At 53.3% G+C, this 25,368-nt stretch overlaps 1 protein-coding gene across 9 annotated transcripts in view; it reads left to right on the top strand.

Moving 5' to 3' along the window:
• The first annotated feature begins 87 nt into the window (after nucleotides 1-87).
• Nucleotides 88-25,368, top strand: part of SEMA4G (semaphorin 4G) — a 31,895-nt gene continuing 6,614 nt past the window's right edge. For 4 of the 9 annotated variants that reach the window (XM_021536354.4, XM_021536353.4, XM_085582715.1 and 1 more), the window contains exons 1-3: nucleotides 88-2,714; nucleotides 23,336-23,572; nucleotides 24,720-24,868. In XM_021536354.4, the coding sequence (XP_021392029.3) occupies nucleotides 23,449-23,572; nucleotides 24,720-24,868 (273 nt within the window). In that variant the 5' untranslated portion in view covers nucleotides 88-2,714; nucleotides 23,336-23,448. Of the gene's footprint in view, nucleotides 2,715-13,093; nucleotides 13,348-13,408; nucleotides 22,203-22,232; nucleotides 23,573-24,664; nucleotides 24,869-25,368 lie in introns of those variants that run through there. The other 5 variants (XM_085582716.1, XM_085582717.1, XM_085582713.1 and 2 more) reach the window with 5 other exon arrangements.

The following is a 25,368-nucleotide window of genomic DNA, read 5'->3' as shown; positions in this document are numbered from 1 at the left end:
TTTGTTTTTTTTTTTTTTAATTTTCTGATAAGCTTCTCTATGGCTTAAAATAACCTAAACACTTCTGGTTTTAAAGTTCAAGAAACCTGGCAGTGAAACTATTTGTGCATCTCATATTCTCACTGTTCCTGTTGTGGAACTTGGTAATGGATGGGGATTTCAGAAGTGATTAATGATGTGCAGGTAGGTCTGGCTGAAGGTCAGTAGGACATTTCATTGATGCAACGGCTGCAGGAACTCTCTGAAGTCCCCAAGATAATGATTTAGTTGAGAATGTCTTTGGGAAAAGCAGGTGACTGAAATATCTGAAGTGTGTTATTGGTGGAGGATCTGGTTAGATTGCTGCAAAGGCATTTTGGAGGTAGGATTGCAGTGTGGAAAAAGACTTAATACTGAGGGTTGATTCACATATGGGAAACTGGCAAGTGTTTCAGAATAAAATTGCTGTGCTGGTTTTCTGAGCACAGAAAGCTGGGTCTGTCTCCATTAGAGCTGTCTGTGCTCAGCACTGCCCAGCACCAGGCCTGGGTGCCAACACTGGGGCACAGGGACTGCGACAGACTGTGCTGCTGTGGGGACGCGGGCAGTACCATTCCAGGTAGCTGGATTCCTCTGCTCATCCTGTCACTAGCAGGAATTCTGGAGCTACAATGCTAATGCTGGTCTTCTGTTTGTTTTCTTTCCCAGGAGAACTGGATGTGTAGCACAGTATCCCTGGCTTGGGGTTTGTGTTTTGGTTTTTTGTTAGTCTTCCACTGGTCTGTAGTGGTATGACTTTTTGTTTTATTGAGAATGGCAAATCAGAAAGGTTGCTGCTGGAGATGACCTAATTTTTCTGGGGTCCTATTCCTTGGGTTTGTGAGCTTTTGGAAAACTACTTGCCCAAAGTTCCCCAGTGGGAAACACCACTCCTGCCAGAGGGGCAACTGGCATATTAGTCTTTCTTTTTGCATCCAGAAAGAGAAAAGGCTTTTGGCACCGGCTGACTTTGAGCAGTGAAGAGGTTTGATGAGCTTGTAGGAACCTGAGGAGCTCCAAAGGAGCCGCCCAGAGAGGTCAGACAATCCTTAGTGAATTTAGCTTATTCCTTGTGGTTTAATTTATCAGAATTCCTTTAATTGCTGTTTTCCCCATATTCCCCCCAGGCTGTGAAATACCTTCATGTTTTGCCTTGTGGATATTTCGCCAGCTTTGCTGGCAGGGCCCCTTCTTATCACGTGTTGAAAAGGGCTTTCAGTGCTGGGGAATGGCGTGGGCTGCTGGTGGGAAGGATCCTAGGAAAAGTAAATTCCTCGAAGGGCTTCTCTTTGTGGAGAGACTTTTAGTTTTGCCTGACTGATGCTTTTTTCAGTCAGCACTTCGTCGCCTTTGCAGTCAGGAATTTGAAAGGGAGTATTTTATCTGGTATCAAAAGCAAAGCTGGGTGGTAAGAGAAGAAAAATATTTGCATCTTCCATCTTGATATTTTGGTCCGTTTGGAGAATGCCAGTGCTATACTTTACGGCTGCTTTTAAGCGGCATTTGGATATGTTGTACTTTTTTGAATGCCTCCCTTGTCTCGGCGTGGTGAGATGCTGCTAATGTTTCACCTTCAGCTTTCCTGCCACCTCCCAGTTCCCTGTAGGGAGGTCACAGGGGAGGAGATGGAAACTCCACTGGAATTGTTCCCTTCATTGTCATCAAAGCGCCTTTGCCATCAGCCTGGGGGGAAACCTAAAGCTTTTCAAGGCAGGTTTGGCCCGCGTGGTGTGTAGGGGTGGATAAAGGGGTCATTTTCACACACCCTCGTCCCAATGCTTCCCTTTGGGTTTGCTCTTCCCTCTCGCAAGAGAAGCAGAAAGGGTAAATGGATTTGTGCTGCTTTTGTGCTACAAGACGAGTCCTTCACCCGAGCAGTGAGTGCTGTGAGCTGGGGCTTGGCACCAGGCTCCGGGGCTTTGCCTCTGGGTTTCAGGCTCTCTTCTCCCGAGGCTTGGTGAAACTCCTGGTTCTCGGAGCAGATGCAGGGGCAGAGGGGTCCCCTTCCTCTCCGGCCTGACCACCAGGCTGAAATAAAAACAATAGCTTCAAGCTGCCAGGGGCAGTGGTGGGGAGAGGTGGGCAAGGCGTTCGGTTTCGTGCTTTATTCACACTGCAGGCTTTTATAGAGGCGGTGTAAATCCTGCAGAGCAGCCATGGGCTCCGCAGACAGCATCGCTCAGGCTCTCAGACACGTTGATCTGCATGCTGGAAACCGAGCTGGTCCCCTTTCCCCTAACCAGGCTGTGGGGAGAGGCCTGCCAGGTGAGGATGCTGAGCTGCTGCACTGCATATCAGCTCTCCTCCACCTTTGTGAAGCACTGCCTGCCTCCCCTGTGTGCTAACCCATTTTTTTCCCCCCGCCAGTATTTTTCTGCTGCAGCATTGTTATGGTTAGGTTTGCACAATGCAACGTGTTTTTCCCTCCAGTTGATTTTCTCTGATTAGCCCATTTTTCCTCTTGCCCTCATTCTGTTTTTTCCCGCAGTGTGCGAATGCCGTTTGCTGAGAAACTGTGTCAGCCTTCCTCTAATTAAGAGTCTGGCAGGAGCCAGCGCAACAGTAATTTTGGAGATGACGCTTCCAGTTTGGAGCTGACAGCTGAGGTGCTGCGGCAGGGGCTCGTGCTGGGGATGCAGGAATGTTCTTCAGCTGAGCAGGACAGGGGGACCCGCGAGGAGCCTGGTGCAGGAGCAGTGAGTACCTTGGGTGCTTGGGTGTTTAAACTATGTCCTTTTGAAAAGCAGCTGCTGGAATGGTTAAATCCCTGGTTGTGTCACAGGTTTAGCCCTTTGTGAGGGAGTCTCTATGTGTGTGTGTGAAGGAATAAATTGGAGGAGCCCGAAGTCGGCTGCATCTCTCTGAAATAGTTGTAATGTTGGAAAGTAAGATGGAGAGCTCAACAATCAAATGGTCTGAAAAAGGGCAAATAAGGAGAAGCCATTCAATGGCACTCTGTAATACGGTTTCAGACTCCATAGTTCTTTTATTAGCAGGAAAGCTCAAAGCAAACAAAAGGAGACAGGAGCTGGGCAACTGCTTGCCTCAGGATGTTGTGGATGCTAAAAGCTTAGAGGTTCAAAGAGTGGTTTATGGCAGAAAAATGCAGTGGAGGTCTGTGAAATGAAAGCAGTTCTCCCTGGCTGAGAAAGCTTCAGGCTGCTGATCCCTGGAGGATGGAGCATGTGCTGGGGAGATAGCCCAGATGTCTGTCCTGCTCCTTCATCCCCTGCAAAGTGCTAGGATTTGGTCCAGTGTGGTGTTAATGCCTGTATGCTTTACATGAACAGCTGAGGGATTTCTTGTCATCTCTGTTTCCAAACAGTCCATCGTGTCCACCATTGTGTTTATCTATCCACGCCTGAGACAGAAGTTGCTGTTGAAGGTGGTGCCAGCCCTTGCTCTGAAGGAGCCTAGTGAGGTGTATGGGATCAAATGTTTCATTTGGCTGAAGAAAACTCAGTGACATTTTTTGATCTTTCTAATGACCCTGTGAGTGAGACTAGGAAAACGAGTTGTGTGGTTCAGGAACTCCAGCAGAACACAGCCAACCACATGCCAGAGTTGACCTCCTTCCTCTCCCCTCCCACCCCATCCATAGATGTTTGCAGCTAGGGAGAAGTATAAATAAGAGCAAATGAGGAGATTTTTTTTTTTTTTTTTAATCCTTCGTATGTGGTACCTCTAGAGCACAATTCAGCATTTTCCCTCTCTAATTGCTGTGTCAGATTTGCCTCTTGGGGGCAACCTCACCCCACTCCGGCTGAGACCAAAGGGCGTTCAAGTGCTTGGGGGGCGATGACTCACTGTGCCTCTCTCTGCCTTTGCATTATCTGATCATTTTTAGTAATCGAGGTCATCATTTGCTGAAAGGATTTTAGGATTTAAGCTGTCGAGGCTGACTGTTGGTGGCTTTTCAGAAACGATGTGAATGGCTCTTGAAGGTCCCTTTCCAGGTTTGGAGTCCTTCAAAGTTTTTTCCTGCCTTGGTGTCCTTCAGAGAAAGGAGGGTAGCATGGCAGGACATGTGTTTTGTGGTTCTGGTTTAATGGGTAGAGCATAAATCTCTGTAAGGGAGATTTAGAGTGTTCTCCTGGCGTTTTTGCCTGGGTTGGCTTGGACTGTCACTAAGCCTATCAGATAGTGCTGCGGACATTCTGACTTGTCAGGGGAGAGAGCAAAATTATTGCTCCAGCTCCATTTCAGCCCTGAGTCCCTGAGCAGGCGTCTCGTACAAACCTCATCCACAAAAAACCATTTGCATTTATTTAAAGGGTGTTGAGGTATATGATGGAATAAAGAAGTATTATTCATGCTTTGTGCTGTGGTTCCTAATGGTCCTTCACACGCTGATATGACCTACAAAGCTTGTTGTTTTGTGCCTGCAGTGCTCTGATGTTCTTCCTACCCTGAGGGTCAGAAATGACAAGAATAAATGATTGTGATGACCGTCTTGGAAAAATCCCTGCTCCCTCTCCTTGGAAGTGTCCTTGCCAGGGCACAGCTCAGTGACCTTGCTGGCACAGGCAGCGGGAGGCAGCAACCTTGTCTGGCCCATGGGACTGAACAGAGTGCTGCTCCTGTGAGATGTGAGGGCAAATCCATTTATCCATATTCGTGTTTCACCTTCTCCCCAAAGCACTGGGATGCAGCTTGGGCTGGGGAGGGAGCTTGGCCCAAGCTGAACACATGCAGGGCCCCTCCTCTGGAAAATACCAGAGAGGAGGCTGGAGGAAGTGAGGTTAACCATGGACCCAAAGCATAGGGTCTGCTCCAAAGGGGGTGCAGGGTCCTGCAGCTGTGTCTGCCCAGTGAAGGACTGAGTCAGCCTTGCTGGGGCAGCAGCTCCTGGCTCCAGCCAGCCTGGGCACTTGGACAGCAGCAACCACGCAGCTCATTAACCCAGCCCTCCGGCACTTGCTCTGCTGGCCTTGACACTGTCCTTCTTAATAGCTCCTCTTCTTTCCTTTATTTTTTTTAAATTTTAATAAAGGTAAATTAGCTGTATGGATATGAAGGAACATGAATCAAAGGCATTCAGCTGACTCTCAAACCGTTCGTACAGAGATGTGCTAAAGCACCAGGACGTGATGGATGCAGCCCGCTCAGAAAACACCTAAGGACAAAATCTGCTTGTAAGGCATCTCACTGCAGCCTCCAAAAATCTGATTATGTAGGGGGAGAAAAAAAACCCAGGTTTTGGAATACATTAACTCAGTTGAACAGCAGAGAAGGTACCAGCAAAAAGTAAATCAATTCCTGAAGGCTGCTGGGAAATTGCACTGAATTGAAGCTTCAGAGTAAGGCTGGCTGCACTTAGAAGAGTTATGTTTCACCTGAAAAATTTAACAGTGGGCATTTGAAATGCTCTGAGTGTCCAAAGAGCCCACCAAAAGTAGGCTTACGAGCATACTTTAGAGGAACCCTGGGCTCATGCCATGCTGTTGATGGGTGAACCCAGATATACACGTTGCCCAGTTTTGTTGGGCTTTTGTTGTTCTTTTTGGGTTTTTTTTGTGGGTTTTTTTGTGGTTTTGGTTTTGTTTTGTTTGTTTGTTTGTTTGTTTTTCAAACATGGGAAGGATAAGTCCCTGGCCTCCATCACAGGGAAGCAAAAATTACCATGTAATGAATGCTGGTCTGATTTTAGGACATGTGCTGACAGATCTGTTGTTAGGAGGAAGATGTTTCCATAGCAAAACCATCATTATAAATGGCACTGTAATGCAGCAGAGATGCTGTGGTGGCCCTGGGGACCATCTTCCCGGACCATTCTGAGCATCCTTCCAGGGAATATGGGAGAGTGATGGCAGGGGGCATCAGAGCAGCTCATGGTGATGTTCCCCACAGCACTGCCACACCACCAGGACTCTGCTGGCAAGGCTGTCAGCTCAGCATTTTTCAGTCCTTTCCGGCTTCAACAGAAAACTACAACAAAAGGCAAGCTTCAAATAGCTCATTTTATCTCTGCAGACAAACAACTTGCTTTGAGCATCGTTGTCACTCAGGCTAAATTACTTTTAGATGTTTTTAATGACTGGATAACGTTTTTCAGCTGTTCATTCTGCAGCACCCTGCTGAGGAACAGTCCATCTGTAAAGACCAAGGACTCCAATATTGTGGTTGCTCTTCCTGACATTCATTTGGCTTTATTATTTGATATGTGATTCCCTGTGGCAGAGATGTTTTCAGCTATATTTACAGCTACTGCAAGCTCTTCTCTTTGCATAAAGGGGATCTATTTCCAAAAGGGCTGGAAGGCTGGCTATGCACGTACCAGTGGAAGGTCAGGGATGTAGAGGAGAAATTCTGGGAGATTGAAGGTGACAGTCCAAATCCTGTCTGCACTGAGGGTGACATTACCGTTTGGGCTGAGGGATTTTAACCATAATTTGTTACCTCTACCTTTCACTTTACTTGTAATGCATGGCACGGAGAGCTGTGACTTGCAAAATGATCCCATCAGGGACATGGTATGTGACATCAGCCATGCAGGTCTCTTGAGTCCCTCTTTGCAAGGCAGGCACAGCTTTTGCATTCATTTCTAAAGGCAACTTCTAAGCCACTCGCCTTCACCATCTCTGGGTTTTGCAATGCTTCTAGGAGACAGTATTTTTAAATCCTAGCTCATAAATTTTGGAAGCTACTTTCCTTCCCCACCCCCTCGCCCCTATCAAAGTGTCAGAGCTAAAGAAAAACTGCGAGAGTGATGGATGTGCCCGGCTCTGCCTGCCAGTGCTCTGCTGTGTGGGGGGGTTATTTACTGCACTGCTGGGGTTGTTTCTTCTTTGGTGGCAGAGACAGCAGTGTAGGGGTTTGGTGCCTGGGAAGGAGGGGTAGGATGCCCATGGGTCGTCCAAGCATTTGGCTGAAGGAGGGAGGGCTGGGAGAGAGGTTGCTTGGGCACAGTGACACGGAGAGCATAAAGGTGAAGCCATGGAGACATGGATCCTTTCTGGTGGCTTGGCCTAGAGGGTGGATGCTGGGGGCCTTCCTGGTGTCAGCTCTGGGGGGTGCAGGTTGGCTCACCCAAAAGGGCAGCTTTTAATAGCCACCAGTCTTACCCCACCCCTAAGGCAGCCCCAGGTATTTGTGTTACTGCTCTAGGTAGTGTGTGGCAGGGACCTGACCTGCCATGCAGGGGCAAACATAAGGGTCTGTGCCCCCCTGCAGAAACAGAGAGAGACAGCCCTGTGCTCCCCGGCCAGGCTGAAGCCTGTCTGCTTTCAGTGGGAACAGCTGGGGTGATGGGCAGAAGGTTGTCAGCATCCAGCCGAGAAGGTCACTTCTCCTGGAGCTATGTCTCTGTCTCTTCCCTGCCTGCAACCACCTTTGTGCTGCTCCTGGCCCAGAGCTGGAACAAGACCCCACCATTTTCAAAAACTCAATTTTCTAATGGAACTCCCAGTGCCTGCTGGTGTTTCCCCCCCATGCTGCAGGAGCATCCCCAAGCAGCTCTGCCTGGTTGAAAGGCAGGTCAGGACCCTGCCCTCCCGCAGTCTCACCAGCCCTTCCCTGAGGGCACGCTGCTGACAGATCCGGAGCCAGGGAGATGCTTTCCGCTGGCTTAGAGATCTTTGCAGACAAGCAAACCAAACCTGCCAGCTCGCTGTGTGAGCGCCTGTCCTCCGTGAACTCCCGTGCGTCTCTTGCAGCCGGGCTTGTGGGAACGCATCGGAGGCTGCTGTGACTCAGCTGCTTCTCCCTTGAGAAAATCTGCCCTGGCACGGTGCTTGGCTCTGCGGCTGGGGCTCCCGGCACCTGGCAGCCTTCATCAACAAATGGCCTTGGGCAGAACATCCCAATTTCCACTGCCAAGCATTTATGGGAGGAGAAATGCAGCATGTGATCTTGCAGGAAGTGGAGGCAGCAACTCTGTGCTATACTGAGCTGGGGGGAATAGTCCCATCCCTCCCTGAAGCTGAGCCTTGGGCTGGAGGGGCTGCAGCACAGGCTGGCTCTTCTGGTCTGTTCCTGCCTTTTTCCATCTCCTTATAACTTTCTCAGACAAATTCTTCTGCAATTGTAATTTTCCCTGCTGGCTCTCAGCCTGAAGAAACAGTGGTTTGGAAAGTTTGCTCAATGACTTGAAGGGAAGAGGCTCCCAAGCTTTTTATGCTCTGTGCCCACTGGAATATTTTTTTCCCCGAGGCTAATCTGTGGAGCATCACGCTTGGCTTGATGAGTCCATGACGCTCTCAAGAAACAAAGCCAAGCCTGGTGAATGTGTACTCAGCTGCTGGGAAGCCCCAAGTGCTGCTGTTGGAGTCCAGGCAACACCATGTGGTCTTTTCTGTTCCTCTGCTTCACACGGCTCTCCCAGCCTGGAATCTGGGCGGGCTGCTCCTGTGGGGGCCAAAGGAGACTGATGAGGTGGTGGGTGCTGGAGCAGTGAGACTCCCCTGTGGCATGGGGCTGGTGTGCTCCCCACTGGGCTTTTTTTCCGTGGAGGCAGGTAAAGCAGCAGTGCAGGTCTCACAGTGTACCTGAGGGCTGGAGGGGTCTGGAGAAAGGCTGCTTTGCTTGTTACTTTCTCATGTCAAAAGGGGAAAGTACCCTTTTTTCCGCTGGTGGTTTTGACTTTATAACAAGCCTCTGGTGTGGGCTGGCATGGCCTTAGCCTGAGTTTCACAACTCCTTTGTGGGTTTCATAAAGCCCCAGCGGCTGGAGCACCGTGATTTTGTAACTCCCAGCTGGCTTTTAAACCAGACTGGAGAGGAGCTTGAGATGGTTCGATGCCTGCTGCCTCTTGGACTGCAGAGGCTGGCGAGCCAAATCCCAGATCTGGAGTTTTATCTCAGTTTTCTTACCTGGGGCAAGGGAAAGACAGGCTGCAGGTACTGCTGAGCAGAAGCCAGGCCTGCCTTAGGAAGCAGTTTCCTACCAAATGCTGGGCATCCTGGTCAACACCACGTGTTTGATAAGCACTAATGCCCTGTTAGTGCTGCAATCCAAAACGGAACCCTTTGTGTAATGCTGCTCCCATGGAGTGCACCCTGCCAGCGTATTTCTAATTTAATCCTGGCTGCTATTTGATCCTGCTAAGTTGTTTGTATTTATACCTCTATGATCCATAATGAAATCCTCTGTCTGACCAAACCTGGTTTCCAGTAGTGGGAGAAGGGACATAGAGCATGGGGAATTTGGGGAACTTCTGGCAGTCACTCTGCACATCCCTGTGCGTGGGACATCCACTAAAGTCTTGGCTCTGCAGGATAAGCCTGAGAGGGGGCAAAAGGGCTGGGGGCTGGCCTTTTTTGGGACTGCAAGCAGGGTGAGGGTCCCTTGGGGCCCAGGGTGACTGTTGGTGCTGAGCTACAACCAAGCCAGACAATGGTTCATCCCCAGCAGACCTTGAGGCACTTGAGGCAGAGCAGTGTCATGCATTAAGCACCCTAAATCATGTCGTTGTGTGCCCTCAGGGGGTCTGCATGTCCCTCCAGGAAGGCTGAAGGCTGGCGGTGGCAGGGGAAGTGTCTCTGGCAGGGAGCACCCGGCAGTGCAGCTGCTCAGGTGCTGAGCTGCAACATGAGTGCGTGCAGGTCGCCGTCTCCCGGGCTCGGGGCAGGCGCAGCGTGTGTGCTGGGAGAGCTGATCCGTGCTAATCCCATCAATATTTCACGGTGTCGTGGCCCTGTTATAATTCCTCGCATCATTTGGGATGCCGGCTGGGATGGGGATGTGATGCCAAGTGAAATGAGAGCTGCCATGGCTTTGCCCTGGCTCCCTGGGCATCTGAGGGGTGAAAGGGGCTGTCTGTGAGCTTTTCTACTGGCTGCCATGGGTAGAGTTGTGTGGCAGAAACAGGTGAACTGAAAAACGCTGGCTGTTGGCATCTGCCTGGCTTTGCCATGCGCTGGAGTGGTGGGGCTGTGCTGTGCTGGGCACCTGGCCCATGTACGGGTGGGGCTGCGACACGGCAGAGCCTGCTCTACTCTGTCCTCTCTCTGTGGGAGGGACACAGTGTTTAAGTGACAACTAGAAGAAATTAAACAGTAACCAGACTCTGGGCTGGTGATGAGGGCACTAAAGCATTTCCTTTTCTAAAGGCTATTTCGAGTAACAGGGAGAGAGCACTCCAGATAAAACCTGGCATGCTTTTGGGGAGGAGGGTTTCCCAAGGCACCATGTCATCACTCAAAGGGTCCCCTGCTTTGGGCTGGCCCCTGGGCTGGGATAGAAGTTGTAGGACTATAAATCCAATGAGGAGCAGATGATGGAGCTGGGGTTGTTTATCCTGGAGTAAAGGATGTTCTGGAGACACCGTGTCACTCTCTATAATTGCCTGAAAGGAGGTTGTAGCAAGGTGAGGGTCAGTATCTTCTCCCAGGTAACAAGGGATAGGACAAGAGGAAATGGCCTCAAGCTGCACCCGCAGAGATTCAAGTTGGACATCATGAAGAATTTATTCTCTGTAAGTGTTGTTAAGAATTGGAATGGACTGCACAGGGAAGTGGTGGGGTCACCATCCCTGAAGATGTTCAAGAATCGACTGAACATGGCACTTAGTGCTGTGGTTTTGTTGACCACGTGTTTTTTGGTCAAAGGTTGGACTCAGTGATCTTGGAGATTGCTTCCAACCAATCGATTCTAGAGTTGCCCCAATAGGAAAATTCCCCTTCCAGCACCTTCCTGGGTCTGAACTAGGGCTGAAGCAGGAGCCAAGCCCCCCTGCTTGACAGAACGAATCCATGGATATGAGGGATGCAAGTACAGGAGAGGGTTGGGTCTGTTTGGGCTCCTGCTGCCTGGAGCCCACTCTGACTCTTGGGAAAGCCATACAAGGAAGAGGAAGGCCCTGGCCTTCAACCTCTTGAAGCCCTAAATTCCTTAAGTTAATCTCATGGGGGCAGCAGAGCAGGCAAAGCTCTGAAAATAGATCTGTTTCCAGCTGCCAATGACTCGTGTTAATTAATTAAAGCCTTGCAAGCTCAGGCCTGTAAAAGCCCAGTGCTGGTCGCGCCAGGCTCGGCTTGCTCTGCACTCACGCACTAATTATCCTACTGCAAGGCCAGCAGCTAACGAAGCTCCAATTTGTGTTGGGTTCAGCTTCCAGCCATGTGGGAGGCAGGGAGTGCTGTTGCAGGGTGGGACGGGTACAGTGCCCTGGATAAGGGGGAGCTTTGGGCAGTGCTGTCCCAGCCCTGGCACCCCCTTTCCCAGCGCCAATGGACCAGTTCTCCCCAAAACTGGCCCCACAGCCTCCAGCTGTGCCTCTGCTTAGGCAGAGAATGGGATTTGGAGAGGATGTGGAGGAGCAGCTGCCTTGCAGCACCTGAACACCCCATACCTAGGTAAGACAGGCTGGCCAAGAACATCCCTGCCTGGCTCCCAGTGCGTGGGCCTCCCACTTCCGCAGGGTGGGCAGAGGGGTGAGGCACTGAGGCGTGGAGGAGACGCTGGGGTTTTGCCCAAGGACAGGAGGAAATTCCTTGGAGGAAATGGTAATTAGCCTCTGGAGCACAGAGGAGGCGAGGGCGGGAAGGCAGGGAGTGCTCAAGGAGGTGGGTAGCATCTGAGAGTGGGCACAAGGAATGGGTGTTGGGATATGCTGGGGGAGGGGGTGGTGGCTGCTTGGGGAGTGTGTGCAAGGGTGACAGAACCACCTGTCATCAGGAGCACTCGGATGAGTCCCTCTTCAGCTGAGACCCACTGGTTGGGGAGGGCTGGGGGGATTAAAACGTCTGTTACCCTCCCTCCCACCTACCGTGTTTGTAGGAGGTAGCAGTCAGAGGCCCTGAGGATGGTATGTTAGTCAGGCTCCCCACAGAAACACCCTGGCCCTGCTGTCTTTACTGACCCTTAAGGTACAGAAGGTGGTGGAATCTCAAATAGGGCTGACCCTCATCCCCACACAATGCTCAGCAACCGTAGCACAGTCTGTTCAGCCCTATGTCCTGCTGTGGGTCTGGCTCCAGGTCTGCAGGGTGTGGGGTTGGGGTGGCCTTTGTCCTTTTCCCGAGACCTCACCCCTGGGATGGGTTGGTGTGGAGTGGAGGGGATGAACTGGCATCCAGAGGTGATGGTGCTGAGACTGGGCATTGTAACCATGGGCTGGCATCACCCAGCCACCCTGCCAGCTTGGAGAGAGCTGTAATTCAGCGTACACAGGTACAGCATTTCCCCACCTCCTGCTCCAGCTGATTTCCAACTGCCCTAGATCCAACCTGCTGATTACACATAATGTTGGCTCAGAGTTTTGCTTTCGGGAGGCCTGCTGCTGCTGTAAGGGTTGAGGAGGGAGGGTTGGCCAGGTGCTGGAAGCTTACGAAAGAAAAGCAAACACAGGCCTGGACTTGGCAGCTCCTCCACATGGGGAGGAGCTGCAGAAGCCACCCAGGATAAAAAGGCTCCACACAGGGCCCCAGAGAAACCATTACCTGCCTGTGTTTCCAAACAACCTTCTGCCATGCGTGAATGGGGAGATGTGCTGGGAGCACAGAGAAGATGGGGCACGGTGCCTGATTCAGGCGTGCAGTGCAGGATGCTGGGGTGACTTTGAGGCACAAGACACCTCAGTGAGCACCATGGCACGGCAGGGGGCTGTGCTGTGCTGACACCGGTGGCTCTGACTGGGGGCATTGGCGTGATGGCACAGGTAGCATGTACTTGCTGTGCTGGCAGACAAGGATGACACTTACCCGTGTTCAGTCACGCTCTTTCATAACTCTAAATCCACAATACCAGCCCTTTGCCTCTCTGACTTTGCTAAGGGAATTCACACGGGCTTTTGGGGGCTGCATCACCCAAGCCACCTCTGCTGAGTGAGCCCCCGGCCCACCCTACGTGTTGGGGGCTGACCGGGGGCTGCACGGTAGCATCCGGTCCCTGCCTGCCGCGGCTCTGCCGAGGGCCACGCTGCCACCTGCTTCCACGCAACGCAGGCAGGGGCGGCCCTGCTCCGCTCCCCCCCCCGCCCTCCTCCTCCTCTCCTCCTCCTCCTCCTCCTCTCCTCCTCCTCCTCTCCTCCTCCTCCTCCTCTCCTCCTCCTCCTCTCCTCCTCCTCCTCGCGGCCCCACGCCGGCGGCCGCTGGCTGCGGGCTGGCGGCCCCCGCGCAGCGCGCCGCCGGCAGGGGGCGGTGCGGGGCGCGGCTCCGTCCTGCACGGCGGGGCCGCGCACGGCCGGGCTGCGCTGCCGGGCTGAGCCGAGCCGTGCCGAGCCCAGCCGAGCTGAGCCGAGCCGAGCCGAGCCGTGCCGAGCCCAGCCGAGCCGAGCCGAGCCAAGCCCAGCCGAGCTGAGCCGAGCCCAGCCGAGCCCGGCCGCCGTGCCGAGCCGTACCCTGCCCGTGCCGCCCGCGCTGCCCGCGCCTGCTGCGCCACCGCACCGGGCAAGTACCGAGGGGACGCGAGCAGCGCCGGCCGGGGCGGGCGCGGGTGCTCAGGCCAGGGGGGCGCCGGGTTTGGGCGCCGCGCCCGCAGCAGGATCCGGGAAGCTGGGTCGTGCGGCTGGGTGCGGGTACTGCGTGCGCACGGCTGGGGCCGGGTGCTCAGCACACGGGCAGGATCTGGAGTGCTGCGTGCGGGTGTTGAACCCCTTGGTGTGTCCCGGGGTGGTGGCTCAGGGTCGGGTCTGGGTCTGCAGGTAGGGTTTGGGGTGCCGGATCCCAGCTGCTGAGTCTGCAGGCAGGATCTGGAATGCCGGGTCTTGGTCCGGGTCCACAAGCGCGGTTTGAAATGCTGGTTCTGTCTGCTCGGGTGCTGGATCTGGGTGCTGAGTCCACAGGCAGGACCTGGGGTGCTGGGTGTGGGTGCTGCTCACAGGAAGGGTCCAGAAAAAGAGGAGCAGGGCTCTGACCTGCTGTGGTCGAAATCCAGGGAATAATGTGTTTGGGGAAACAAGAAGGCAGAACCTTGGAAGCAGCAGGGAAAGGGGTTCAGGGTAGGTCTGATGCAGGTGAAGATTTGAGGATGATGAGCAAAACGGGAGGTGGGATATGCAGTGGCAGTACAGGAGCTTTCTTTTGGGATAGGTTTGGGGTGTGGGGTGAGGTGGGTCTGGGGTACCTGGGTAGGAGTGGCAGGGGAACATGCTGGGGGTGTGAGGGAACATGATGCTAGGAGTTGCGGACAGACAGGGCACCAGCTCTGGCCAGGGAGGGCTGAATGCTGCTCTTTCCTTCCCCAGCAGGCTGTGGGGATCAGGGGTGTGTAGGGATGAGAACTGCTGTGGGTGTTTGGGAAGGCTGAGCATTACCTGGGGCCAGCTGGTGTTTCAGATGGCTTGGATGAGGTAGTAAAGCGATGGAGGTGGTGCAGTGCAATCCCTGCCCCCCTCTCCTTCCCTTTGGAAACGAGGAGGTGGTCATGGAATGTGGCTTGTCTGAGCCTTGGCTCCTCGAGATTCATCTCCTTGGGATGTGTTGCTGTGGGGGCTGCAGATGGCCCCCAGGCAAAGCAGACCAGCCTGTGCTTGGGGCTTCTCTGCATCTTCGTGCCAATCCAAAGGTAGAGAGTACCTGCAGTACTGGAATTTGGGGTTCTCTTTGCACTCTCTGTTAGTGCCCGGGTGGGCCAGTGACTTGTGCCTGGTCTTTAAACCAAGAGTGTGAAGTGGGAGAGGGAACCATGAAAAAATTCTCCAGGTGCCAAAAAAAACAGTCTCCTAAGACAAAGAGGCTTCCCAAAATGGATGAGGAGTGCAGTTCTGCTCAGATGAAGGGAAATTATTAATAACAACAGCGGCATTTTTGGTGCTATTTGGCCTCCAGTGCGGGCTCTGGCTGCTTTACTTCCCTCTGCGGCAGGCGCTGGCTGGGGCCCTCCCAGCTGAACCCCAAACCTGGGCAGGGTGACCATGGCAGCCGCAGATGCTGCGTGTGTGCCCTGCAGGACAGGTCTGTGCTTCATCTCGGTTTGGCCAGGCTTGCTCTGCCCAGAGGGATGAGGGGCAGGGAGCTGCCCCCCAGCAGGAGAGATCCCTATCAGGACTTTGTTTTTGTGTTGCAACCTGAGGGGAAAAAAAACCCAAACCAAATCCGAGCCACCCTTTCAGCTCCTGCAGATGAGGCTTTGTTCTCCCCCCCTGCCTTTTCCAACATCTATTTGAACATTTCACCACTTTACCCACCAGGAATGCAGTGGGTTTGCTGAAGCTGGGAGGTTTATTCAGCAAATCTGGCAGGTCATGTGCCGGGAAAAAGCACCCAGGTGTACTTAGCAAGACTGGTGAGGGGGCCTCTGGCGGCCCCCGTGCAGGAGGGCAGCCGTGCCAGCCTCGCCTGGCCGGGTGTGGGGAATTTCCTGCACTTGCCCGCCGGCTCTGCTTGGCATCTTGATGAGACTTGTTGGGAAGCAGCTCATGTGATGGGTGGTTTTGTGAGAGGGGGCCTGTCCTGGGGACCTGCTGCCTCTCAGAGGGGAGACGTGATGCCCCCAGACTTTTTTATTTCCCACCCTCCCGCCCCCGACTGTAGTGCTGGGTGGATGCCTAATCCTGTCCAAAGGTGAGAGCTCCCTGCCTGGCTGGTGCTTCAGGAAGAAACGCTGCCATCTCCATTCCTCCCTGGCAGGCTGTGCCACCAGATCCTCGTGATTTACAAGCATGAGGGCTCTGCCATAGCAAGGTCATCACCAAAACCACCCCCTCCTTCCTCCTAGGGCCCGAACTCTGCTTTCCAGAGACAAAGGAGTCCCAGGGTTTCAGGCACCAGGTAACCAGTGTGGGGGCCGGGATGCAGCTTTGTGATTCAGGGTGTGCTCTGCCTTCTGCTTTCCTTCTTGCTTAAAAGATCCCTCCAGGTACAATCCCACCTCCGTTACCTGATGGAGGGTGACTGTTTGCCTGTTGCAAAGCCCAGCCCATGTAAATAATGCGGGGATCTGATTTTGGGGCAGCAAAGCTGTGGTATGCAAACAACTGTGGGAAAGGACAGATGTTACTGCGTTGTGCTGTGCAGTTTTGAATGCAAAGTGGAATATCAAAATTGGGTTTGACCCCGAATTGAAGCTTTTTTGGAGAGAAAGCAAAGGAAACAAGATGTTTTGAAACTGGGAGCCCTAAAACTGCTCCCGTCATCTGGTTTTGCTGGACTTTGGAAAAGAAAACAGTTTATCTTTGGAATAAATAAAAGGGAGAAGAACAGGCTTGCAGCAGAAAGCCCCATGTTCACTGCAGACAGGTTGGGTTGTGCTCCAACTCTTGCCCCCGCTTCTAAAGGGACCTCAGGCTGTGTGTGATTTCTGAGCCTCTGTTTCCCCTTGGGAAAGCCCCGCACCGTCCCGACGGCGGGAACCCCAGGCATTGCCAAGAAACATCTTTGAAACTCGAACCTGGCTTTGGAAAATAACTGGAAGACAAACCGGCTCTAAACAAACACCCAAGTTAATTCCGTGTCTTGCATTGTATAAGCCCAATGAAATGAAACACAGTGCAGCCACAGGGACGGGCAAATGGATTCAGATGCTTTAAAAAGCCCTGAAATCTGCTGGCTTTGAGGTGTCCTTTTACATTTAGGGTTGGGATTTTTTTGTTGTTTTGTTTTGTTTTCTTTCTAATTGTTCCTGGGAATTTAATTCTACGATTATTTTGCTGCTTCTGCTGAGGAGACAATGTGCTTCAGCCACAAAGCCTTTGAAGGCTGAATTGCAGATCGCATCCAGTGCTGAGCCACTTGGATGCAGACGCCCCCTTGCTGGGAGAATTTGCTGTGATGTGGAGGGCTGTCTGTGTCTGTTCGTTTGTCCAGGCTGCCGAGGGGCTGCCGGCCAGCGCTGAAGCTTGTCATGCTGCAAATGAAAAAAGGATGGAGCATATTGGGGTTTGGAGGTGATGTTGCTAGCACCAAGCTTGCCTCTTCCTGATGATGGAGGAGGTGGGAGCCCCAGGGATCTGCATCCCGTATCTCAGGGCTCGATGGCTGCACTCTGCCTCCCCCATGTCCTGGACTGGAGACGTGAGAGTGAAGTCGGAGAGAGGCCACAAAGTCTCGGCACCATCCGGTTTCACTTCCCGGTTGCTGCACGACTCCCTGCTGTGCTCTCAGGTGCTCCCAGGCTGTGGGGTCAACCCAGGGCTGCTGCTGTGGTGTTTCCAATGGGGAGAGATGTGCTGTGTGAGAGGGAAGAGCCATAGGGACTGTGTCCTCACTGCTGTCCTGCAAGAGCTAGTGGTGTCCAGCATGTGAGGAATTGCTCCTGTGAGGGGAGTTTTGCTGCTCTTTTGTCCAGGGGTTCTGGTCTGGGCTGGCCGTAGCATCCCTTGGTGCTCTTGGTCCAACCACTCAGCTGCAAAGGTTTGCTGTTCAGCCTCTGCTCCTTGCACCTTTCCAGGCCATCCCCTGGCAAGGCCTCTGGATCCAGGCAAGGAACTGTTTCAACTAATAGACAGTGTTGGTGGGTTTTCCATTAGGGTGGGCAGTAGAGGAATGATCTATTCTGCTCTCGTGGGCACTGTGCTCTTGCTGTCTGCTTGTGTCGTGTCATAAGCAGCTGGAGCAGAGTTGTCCCTATGCCTGGCAGCCATGACACAGGGCAGAGCAGCTTTCCTTATTTTCTCAGTGGGACTTTTTTGGGTGGGTTTGGATGGGAATGGCTGGAGAGCTCTCATGTGGACTTGGCACTGAGCTATGTTGCTGCCTGGCAGCCCCTTTTGAATCTCCTGCTGCACATCAGACCCGACCTGATGGAGGAGAGGAACGAGTTCTTGTAAGATTAGTGGAAACAGGGAGCTTGGGAGAAGCTAACACACCCTGATCCCCACAGCGCTGCAGGGAGGACACCATGTATCCCTGCCCCTTGTGGGGTGGGCAACATTCCCCACAGGAATGCAGCAGGGGGATGGCGATAAAGGCGTGGTGCTGGGGGGGGGGGGCAAATCTGTGGGAAACTGGGCTGTTGTCAGTTTTACTGCTGACTGCTCAGCTTGTCTTTCCAGGCATGTTTGGCTCCCTGCAGCACTGGAGCCCCTTAAACTGGCCCACATCCCTGACGGTCCCTATTCTCTCTCCCATCCATCACTTTGCTACTTCACACGTCTCCTCCCTGCCGTGACATTTCTGGGATCAGAGCTGGGTGCTCTCCTCTGCTGGTGGCTGGTGGGGACTGTGGGGACTGTGCTGTGGGAATTCAGAGCCTGTTCCCATGGCCTGCAGGAGCCTCCCACCCGCCTCCCTGGCTCCATGATGGCTGTGCTCTGCGTGGGGGCTTTGCGTCGGGAGCAGGGCAGGATACTCTGTGAGAGGAGCTGATGTTGCAGCTCTTCCTCCCCTTCTCTGTGCCCAAATCCCAAATTTGGGTAAAGGAGAAGTACATCTGCTTCCTGAATGGCGGAAGCTCTAGAGTGTGTCTGCTGAAGCACCTCAGGGTCAAGCATGGTTTTGTTTAAAGAAAGCAACTAAAATAAACCCAGGGAGGGGCTCCCAGGAGGTCACTGTGCTCCTTCTCTCCCTGACCCAGCACGGTCCCCTCTTCCTGGAGGGCATTTGGAAAGTTTGCATTTTTTTTCTTGTGTTGTTGACAAAAATCCCGTCTGGTTGAGAAATATCTGTGCAGCAGCGCCAGCCCAGTCCCACGGGTCAAATCCTGCCCCTGCAAATCTGTGCCGGGAACCATGGCTTGTTTTGGGCTGGCCTTTGGGGGTGCTGTCACGGGGGACCCAAGTCCTTGCAGGGCAATCTGGGCATGAGGCCAGGAGCAAACTCCTCCAACAAATGGATGGACAGATGGACACTGAAGGCTTGGGGTGGATCTGATGTTTTATCATTTGCTGGTTGGGCTCTGCAGCAGAAGCAAAGTGCTGGAAGTTCGTCAAGGGCTGAATTAAAGTTGCCTGGCAACCCCATCCTGGCTCCTCTTCCCACATCTCGCAGGATTTCCCACCCAAGGTCTGCCGCCTCCAGGGAAGGGGGGCCCAAAATGCAGTGCACTGACATCCAGGCTGGGGCTCGGCTTGTCTCCTTTCCCTTACCTTCCTGGCTGTTCCCACGCCTGGCAGCCGGGAGCTCTCCCCACCTCATCCCCTGGGGCAGGTGTCTTTTTCAGGAATGGGTCGGGCTGTTTCAGCTGAACCTGAGAGCAACTTGAGCGGGTCTCCTGGAGGGTAGAACAGTGACAGTGGGAATGCGAGTGGCTGCAGGGGGATGTGCCAGGCTTGGCCCCAGTGAGTAGAGTGGAATTGGCTGCACGGGGTTTGGAGTGCCCAGGCTGGGCTGCCATAAAAAAGCAAAGTGCAGTTGATGTCTTCTGGTGCAGTCCTCGATAGGGATTTTGTTAAGGCTGTTTTGCAGCTCCATAACCCAGAGAAGACCCACTGGAAACCCCTGTCTGAAAACCAGCAGTGCTTGCTTTTAATAGTCTCTGATGCCAAGGGGAACAGCCCATGAGAGAGAAGGAATGTCTAGCAGCCACTCTGGGAGCCTGCTTGGGCTTTACTAGATCTTGGTGGAACAACTACAAGCTGTCTAAGGAGGGGTGGGATGGAAAAATGTCTTATCCCACTCTGCCAATCTGTCCTGCCATCCAGAATGGATGCTGAGGGTAAGCTGGAGAAGTGCTGCTTCCATGCACCACTTCCATTCTTTCTCCTGTGTTCCTTTGAAATTAAAAAGCTGGCATAGTTTTTAGCTGTGCTGATGAGGAAACATCTATGGGGGGCCTGTAAGACCCTGTCTGTGGTCTCTCCATGTTTGGCAGCCCCACAGACAGCACAGTTTCCTTGCACTGCAGCTTACAAACACCTTGTGCTCCCAGGTTTTTCTTCCTTGTGGCTTTGAGGACTATGGGGCAGTGGGAATGGGCTCCTATGACCACAGAATGTCCTGCTGCAATGGCTGTTGAGGTGTGTGGCAGCTTTGGCTCATTTCTTTGGCCAGATCCAGGTTGGTGAGAATCTGAAATTCACTCATCAAAAGCTTTTTGCTTCTGCAGAGACACTGCTCATGGGGATTTTAAGGACGTGCTGACTGGGCCAGTCCATTTGGTGTGCTGTGCTGCCTGGCTGCTGGTGGGAGGCTGAGGCCAGCACAGTCATGCTCACACAGCTTCCCAGTAAACCCAGTCAGACCTGACCGGGGCTCGCTCGCTGCCCTGCGCGCTCACTCACGCTCTGCCGCCCCACTGCTTTCCTGCATTCCCCAGGGACCAGCAAACACGTCCCACTGGTGAGAGACGGTCCCTGCGTCCAGCTCCATGCTGGGAGCTGTGCCTGAAGCCCGTAGGAGCACTGATAGCCAGTGGTAGGAGGGTGGGCTTTTGCCTCTGTGGATGTTCCACGTTGTGAGTGGAGCAGCTGGTTCCTGGCTTCGCCCCTCTCGGGGTGTCCGTCAGTCCTGCGGCTGGGTCCTGCATCCACCGTCTGCTTCTTCAGCATCGCCAGCCAGCGACGGGAGCCTCAGTGGGAGCTGAGGCTGGACTGTCAGTCCTATGTTGGCCCCTCTGTGCTGGGAAGTAGGTGAGGTGCCAAGGAACTTGGGAGCTCATTCCTGGGGATGGGGTGGGCTTTTCTGGGCAGTTTTTCTCTTAAACTCCTAGCTTCATTGGAACTGCTGCTGTTTTTCACTGTCTTCATCTCTTCTTTTTGTTTCCCTCCCCCAGAGAAAACTCTGTGGCATTTCCATTTCCAGCTTTTTTCTATTTCTTGTTGAAGTGCCGGATTTGCGTAATCCATCTGTCCCCAGTCCTAGTGGTGGGTCCCACAGATCAAGACCTCTTCTGCTTCCTGCCTGAGCCCTTGGCTTCACCCTGAGCTTAGAACTTGCACCCTGACAAGGAGGAAGTGATGGGTTTGGGGGTGTTTGGTGTGGCTGCAGATCAGGGTATTGACCTGAGGGGAGCCAAGGATTGTTTCAGTTCCTTCTTGCTTTTTTTCCCACACCCTAGGTATGAAAAACAAAACCTAGAAAAGAAAAAAAAAAAAAAAGAAAAGGAAAAAAAAAAAAAAAAGGGAATCTTGGAACAGCCCTTCTCATTGAGTAAAATATTAACTAGCTCTTGCAACGTAACTGATTAAATGTTCTTTGGGACAAAGTTACATCTGATCTAGGTCAAAGGAGCCTTTGGAAAAGGGTGTAGCTGCTTCCCTGCAAAAAGCAGAAGAACCCAGCCCTGACAGCATGGGGGGCTGCTCCCCCCTGCCCAGCCAGGAACTCTTCACAATCTCCCAGTTTAATTTACTCTCGTTTTCCCCCTATGGTGGCCCGGTGTGTATGAGGGTTAAATGTTAGCTGGGGCTGGCTTGCAGCACCATGCCGGCCCTGTGATAAACACCATCCCTGCCACCCTGGCCGGCCGCACTCCCGGCTCCGCTCCCCGGCACATCGGGAGCCAAGCAGCAGGCAAAGGTCAGGGCTTGTTTGTGCAGGGGAGATAAGGTGAGGACGCCCAGCAGCCTGCAGGGCTGTTACTCATTTATGAGAGATCATTATTTACCTTGTCGTAAGGAGGTTTCTCCTTTACTCCTTCACTCTGCTTTCCTATCCCCAGTGGAGCAGCTCTTGTGGCCTGTGCATGATTCCAGACTCGTGTCCCCATGTGGATGCTTCTCTGTAATTTCCTCTTCCAGGGGAAGGGTCTCTGTAATTTCCAGAGTGGCCCCGCTCCCACTGGCAGGATGGAGATCTGTCACCATAGGGCTGGCTGGGGTGCTTTGGTGCTCCAGGTGTGACCCCACCACTTGCTTTGCCCAAATCTTGGTGGGTTTGGCTTGTGCTAGACATGGTGCCACCAAAGCAAATTGTTTCTGCTTGTTGTCCACCTGGACTCACTTGCCTTGTATTGCTGTGTGTCATTCATGGGCAGACCCTCTGTCTGTACAGGGCTTGTCCTGGAAACAGGAGTAACATGGAGCGAGCCAGCTCTGGGATCTGCTCCCCAAGGAGCTCAGCCCTGCTTGCAGCATGCTGTCTGCACCCAGGGTTGGATGCTCTGGGGTGCTTTGTGCTGGTCTGAAGCCTGGGGGTCAGTGGGGCAGCAGGGAGAAATATTTCCCACCTGCTTCATTCCAGGAATGCTCTGGGGCAGAAGCCAGAGCAGGTGTGAGGTTTGTCTGAAACCCCTTGAAGGAACCAGCACTTTGATGCAAGCTCCAGGATGATGGCTGAATCCACATCCGGCCCCTCACTTCTCCTTTGCGCCCCAAAGCCCTTTTCACCTTGGTTTTGCCTCCCTTCTTCTTGGGACTCTGCAAAGTATTTGCTTCAGGGAAATTGTTTGCAGTGAGCGTGTTTGAGCAGCTTCTCTACAGGGTCAGGTATTTGGGTTTTTTTAATATATATATATATATATATATATATGTGTGGGTGTATATATATATTTATAAACCTCTAAGCAAATACTTAGGTGCTGGTTGCTTACCAGGAGGTCTCCAGCTCAGAGATACCCAGTCATCTTTTTTCTCCTTAGTGCCTGCAAGATGAGCTGGTAGCTTTGCTCAGTGCAGCTGGGAGAGGTGGGGGTTATTTGTGAAGGATCAAATGCATGAAAGTGAGAGCTGAAGTACATGTGAAGCTTCTACGCAGCTTGGGTTGAAAGAGAAACTGAAATCTTGTGGAAAAACACTGAGGGGGGAAACTTTTTCTGCTTGAAAAGACTTGCCAAAGATTCCAAGCAGTTCCTGTATGGATTTTCCTTCACCTTACATCCCTGCAAGCCTGAAGCATCCTTTCCAATGCCTCAGTCCTCTGGAGTCTCATCACTTCACAGGGGGCAAAGCTGAGGCCAAGGACCATGTTCTGGCACAACAGGACATGGTCAGCTGGGCTTTTGGGAAGGAGAGGAGACCTTGGGCTCCCCAGGACCCTCACTGTTGCCATTCCTGCTGCAGCCACTCTGGGGGTGCAGTGGGTCTTGGCGTACCCCAGTGTGCCAAGAGACCCACAGAGGGGCTTGGCCCTGAGCACCTTTCTCAGCTTTTGAGGGAAAATGTGTCTGCTTTTTGGGTGTGATATGCAACGGGGGTTCAGCTGCCTCTGCTGAAACATCCTTCAGTCAGGGGGATCAGCAGGAGCAAAAGGCTGGGAGTAAATGAGAGATGAATGCAGAGAAGACTTGGAGGAAAATGTACCTCCAAGCAGCTGACCCAAGTGCTCAGCAAGCAACTCCCTGCTGTCACAGAATGGTTGCTGACCCAGGGGGATGTTGCAGAAAGTCATTGTGCTCAAACTCCCCTCCATGCTCCGTGATGGCTGCAGGCTCCGTGCCTTGTGCTATGTCTTAATTTCCCCTTGAGCAAATGAGGGTTTGTTTTTCCCTGAAGCCATCCCTGGCCTGAGGCCGTGCTGGGTCAAGCATCCATGTGTGTATGCAGCTGGCTCCTTCCCAAGCCTGCTTGCTCGTGGGGGGCTGGGACAGCAGGAGTGTCTGACCCAGTGCTCTGTGTTTCAGGAGGGTTTGGTGGCCAGCCCTGTCCCAGAGAGCTGGAGAGCCCGTGCTGAGGATTGGCTGTGCCGGCCCGGCGGCGCCGCCTGAGGCAGCTGCCCTTGTGAGAGAGCGGGAAGATGAGCGCAGGGCCGGCACATCTCCTGACAACTCTCTTCATGGCAGCGGCAGCCATGGGCTACCCATCACGGCGCTCTGCCACCGACCTGGACGCCACCCCCAGGACGACAGTCACCTTTGATGGTAAGGGCATGTGGGTCCTGGTGGTGGCAGTGAGGTTTGGGATTTTGCTGGCGTTGGCCTTGGTGTATTGTGACTGATTCTAGTCTTTGCCACCCCCTGGAGCAGGGGGCTCAGCACGGGAGGGTGGCTACATGGGGTTCTCTGATCCCCTGGGCTCCAGCAATCAGAGCTCACGTGGCTCTCTGGTACTGCATGCTCCCAAAGAAGCAATCATGGCAAAGTCACCTCCCCAAAAACCAGAGGGGGACAAGGATGTTCAGGGAGCCAGCCCTGACCAATCCCTGGCCCTGCCCAGCAGCCCTTGGAGGGTGTCCTGAGCTGGGCATCACGCCTGGCCTGGGATCTCAAATAGTCAGCAGGAAACTTTCTTCCATGATTTTCTCTAATTGCCACGGAGCTCTTGACCTCCAGCCTCTGTGGTATCAGTGAGCCCAGCAGTGTCATCATCCCTTGGGGATCCACATGGCATCACTGACCTCATTAGTGAGGCTCAGCGCAGCAATCAATGGTGGGAGAGTTTCATTAGTAGCTGGGGTGCCCTTTTCTCTCCAGGCAATGCCTCTTTTTTGGGAAAGATGGGGAATAATTTCTTTTTCAGCTGCCTACAGAGTCCCAAGCCTCATAGAATTTTCACTTCCTCCTGGTCCCTCTGGCGAGAAGTGTGAGTCACACTTCTCAGCACCCTAAATTGGATGGTTTCATTGATTTGGTGGACAGGAGCACTCAGCCTCACAGCAGAATCACTCCCCTTTTATCACAGTTTTGGTTCAGGTTTTTTTATCCTTCCTTGTGTTGGCTGGGCTCAGTTCAGAGCCAGGGTCACTGTCAGCATGTTTCTGCTTTCTTCAGCAGTTCCCCAAACAACATGGCAGGTCTGTGCACAGACACTGCAGCTCCCACCCCTGAGCTGTGCTTCAATTAGTGGAGAGAAATTTCCTCTGTGACCCTGAGCCCAATTAGTGCCTTTTGCCTTTTACCAAACCTTCTCCCTTTCCTCCTGCTGTAACTGCTGTCACCAAGCGCTGCCTACCTGATAACCTCAGTAAATGCCATCCCACCCACTTCCAGCTCCATTCTCTTGTCTTTTCCCAGTGGCTCGCGCTGTGCCTGCCCCGGGGTCCCCCTCAGCCCCCTGTTCCCTTTGCAGAGCTGTCGGGAGTCCGGCGCTTCAAAGCACACACCCTCAACTACAGCACCCTGCTGCTGGAGGACGAGCGGGGCATCCTCTACGTGGGTGCCAGGGGAGCCATCTTCGCCCTCAACTCCAGCGACGTGGCTGACGGCTCCCACCACACGGTGAGCCCGACTGCTGACACGCTGCCCAATCCCTGTCCAAATCGTGGCCACTCTATCCCTGCTCAACCTCCCCCTCGCCGTCTCAGATCTTGCCTGGAGATGACATCTCCAAGTCTGTCCCCAGGTCCCCTGTGGATACCTGGTTCTTCTCCCCAGCCAGGCAGCATGGGGACAGCGGTGGGAGACATCCCCAAGCTCAGAGCTGCCGGCTTCAGAGACACCCCAGCAGAATGAAGGGCAGGGAGGGAATCACATTCTTTTGCTCCCCCAGGGAAGGATATCCCAAAATCCTCCAGGCTCCTGCAGTGCTCTTGGATGTCTGCCCACTAACTGGGGTCTGGGACCACTCTTGCCCCACGCTGGAGGGATGTGTGCAAGGCGCCATCTTGTGCTCTGAGCAACCATCCCTCCCTAAATATATAAATAAGGATTTTATCATCTCTCATGGCTCTGATGAAAGCTGGAGGTTGCAGCAACAGGGGGACCATGCAGTGATGGGG

Source organism: Lonchura striata, chromosome 6 (assembly GCF_050655825.1).
Source record: "Lonchura striata isolate lonStrDom1 chromosome 6, ASM5065582v1, whole genome shotgun sequence".
Lineage (NCBI taxonomy): Eukaryota > Metazoa > Chordata > Aves > Passeriformes > Estrildidae > Lonchura > Lonchura striata.
This window is presented reverse-complemented; position numbering and strand designations above follow the sequence as displayed.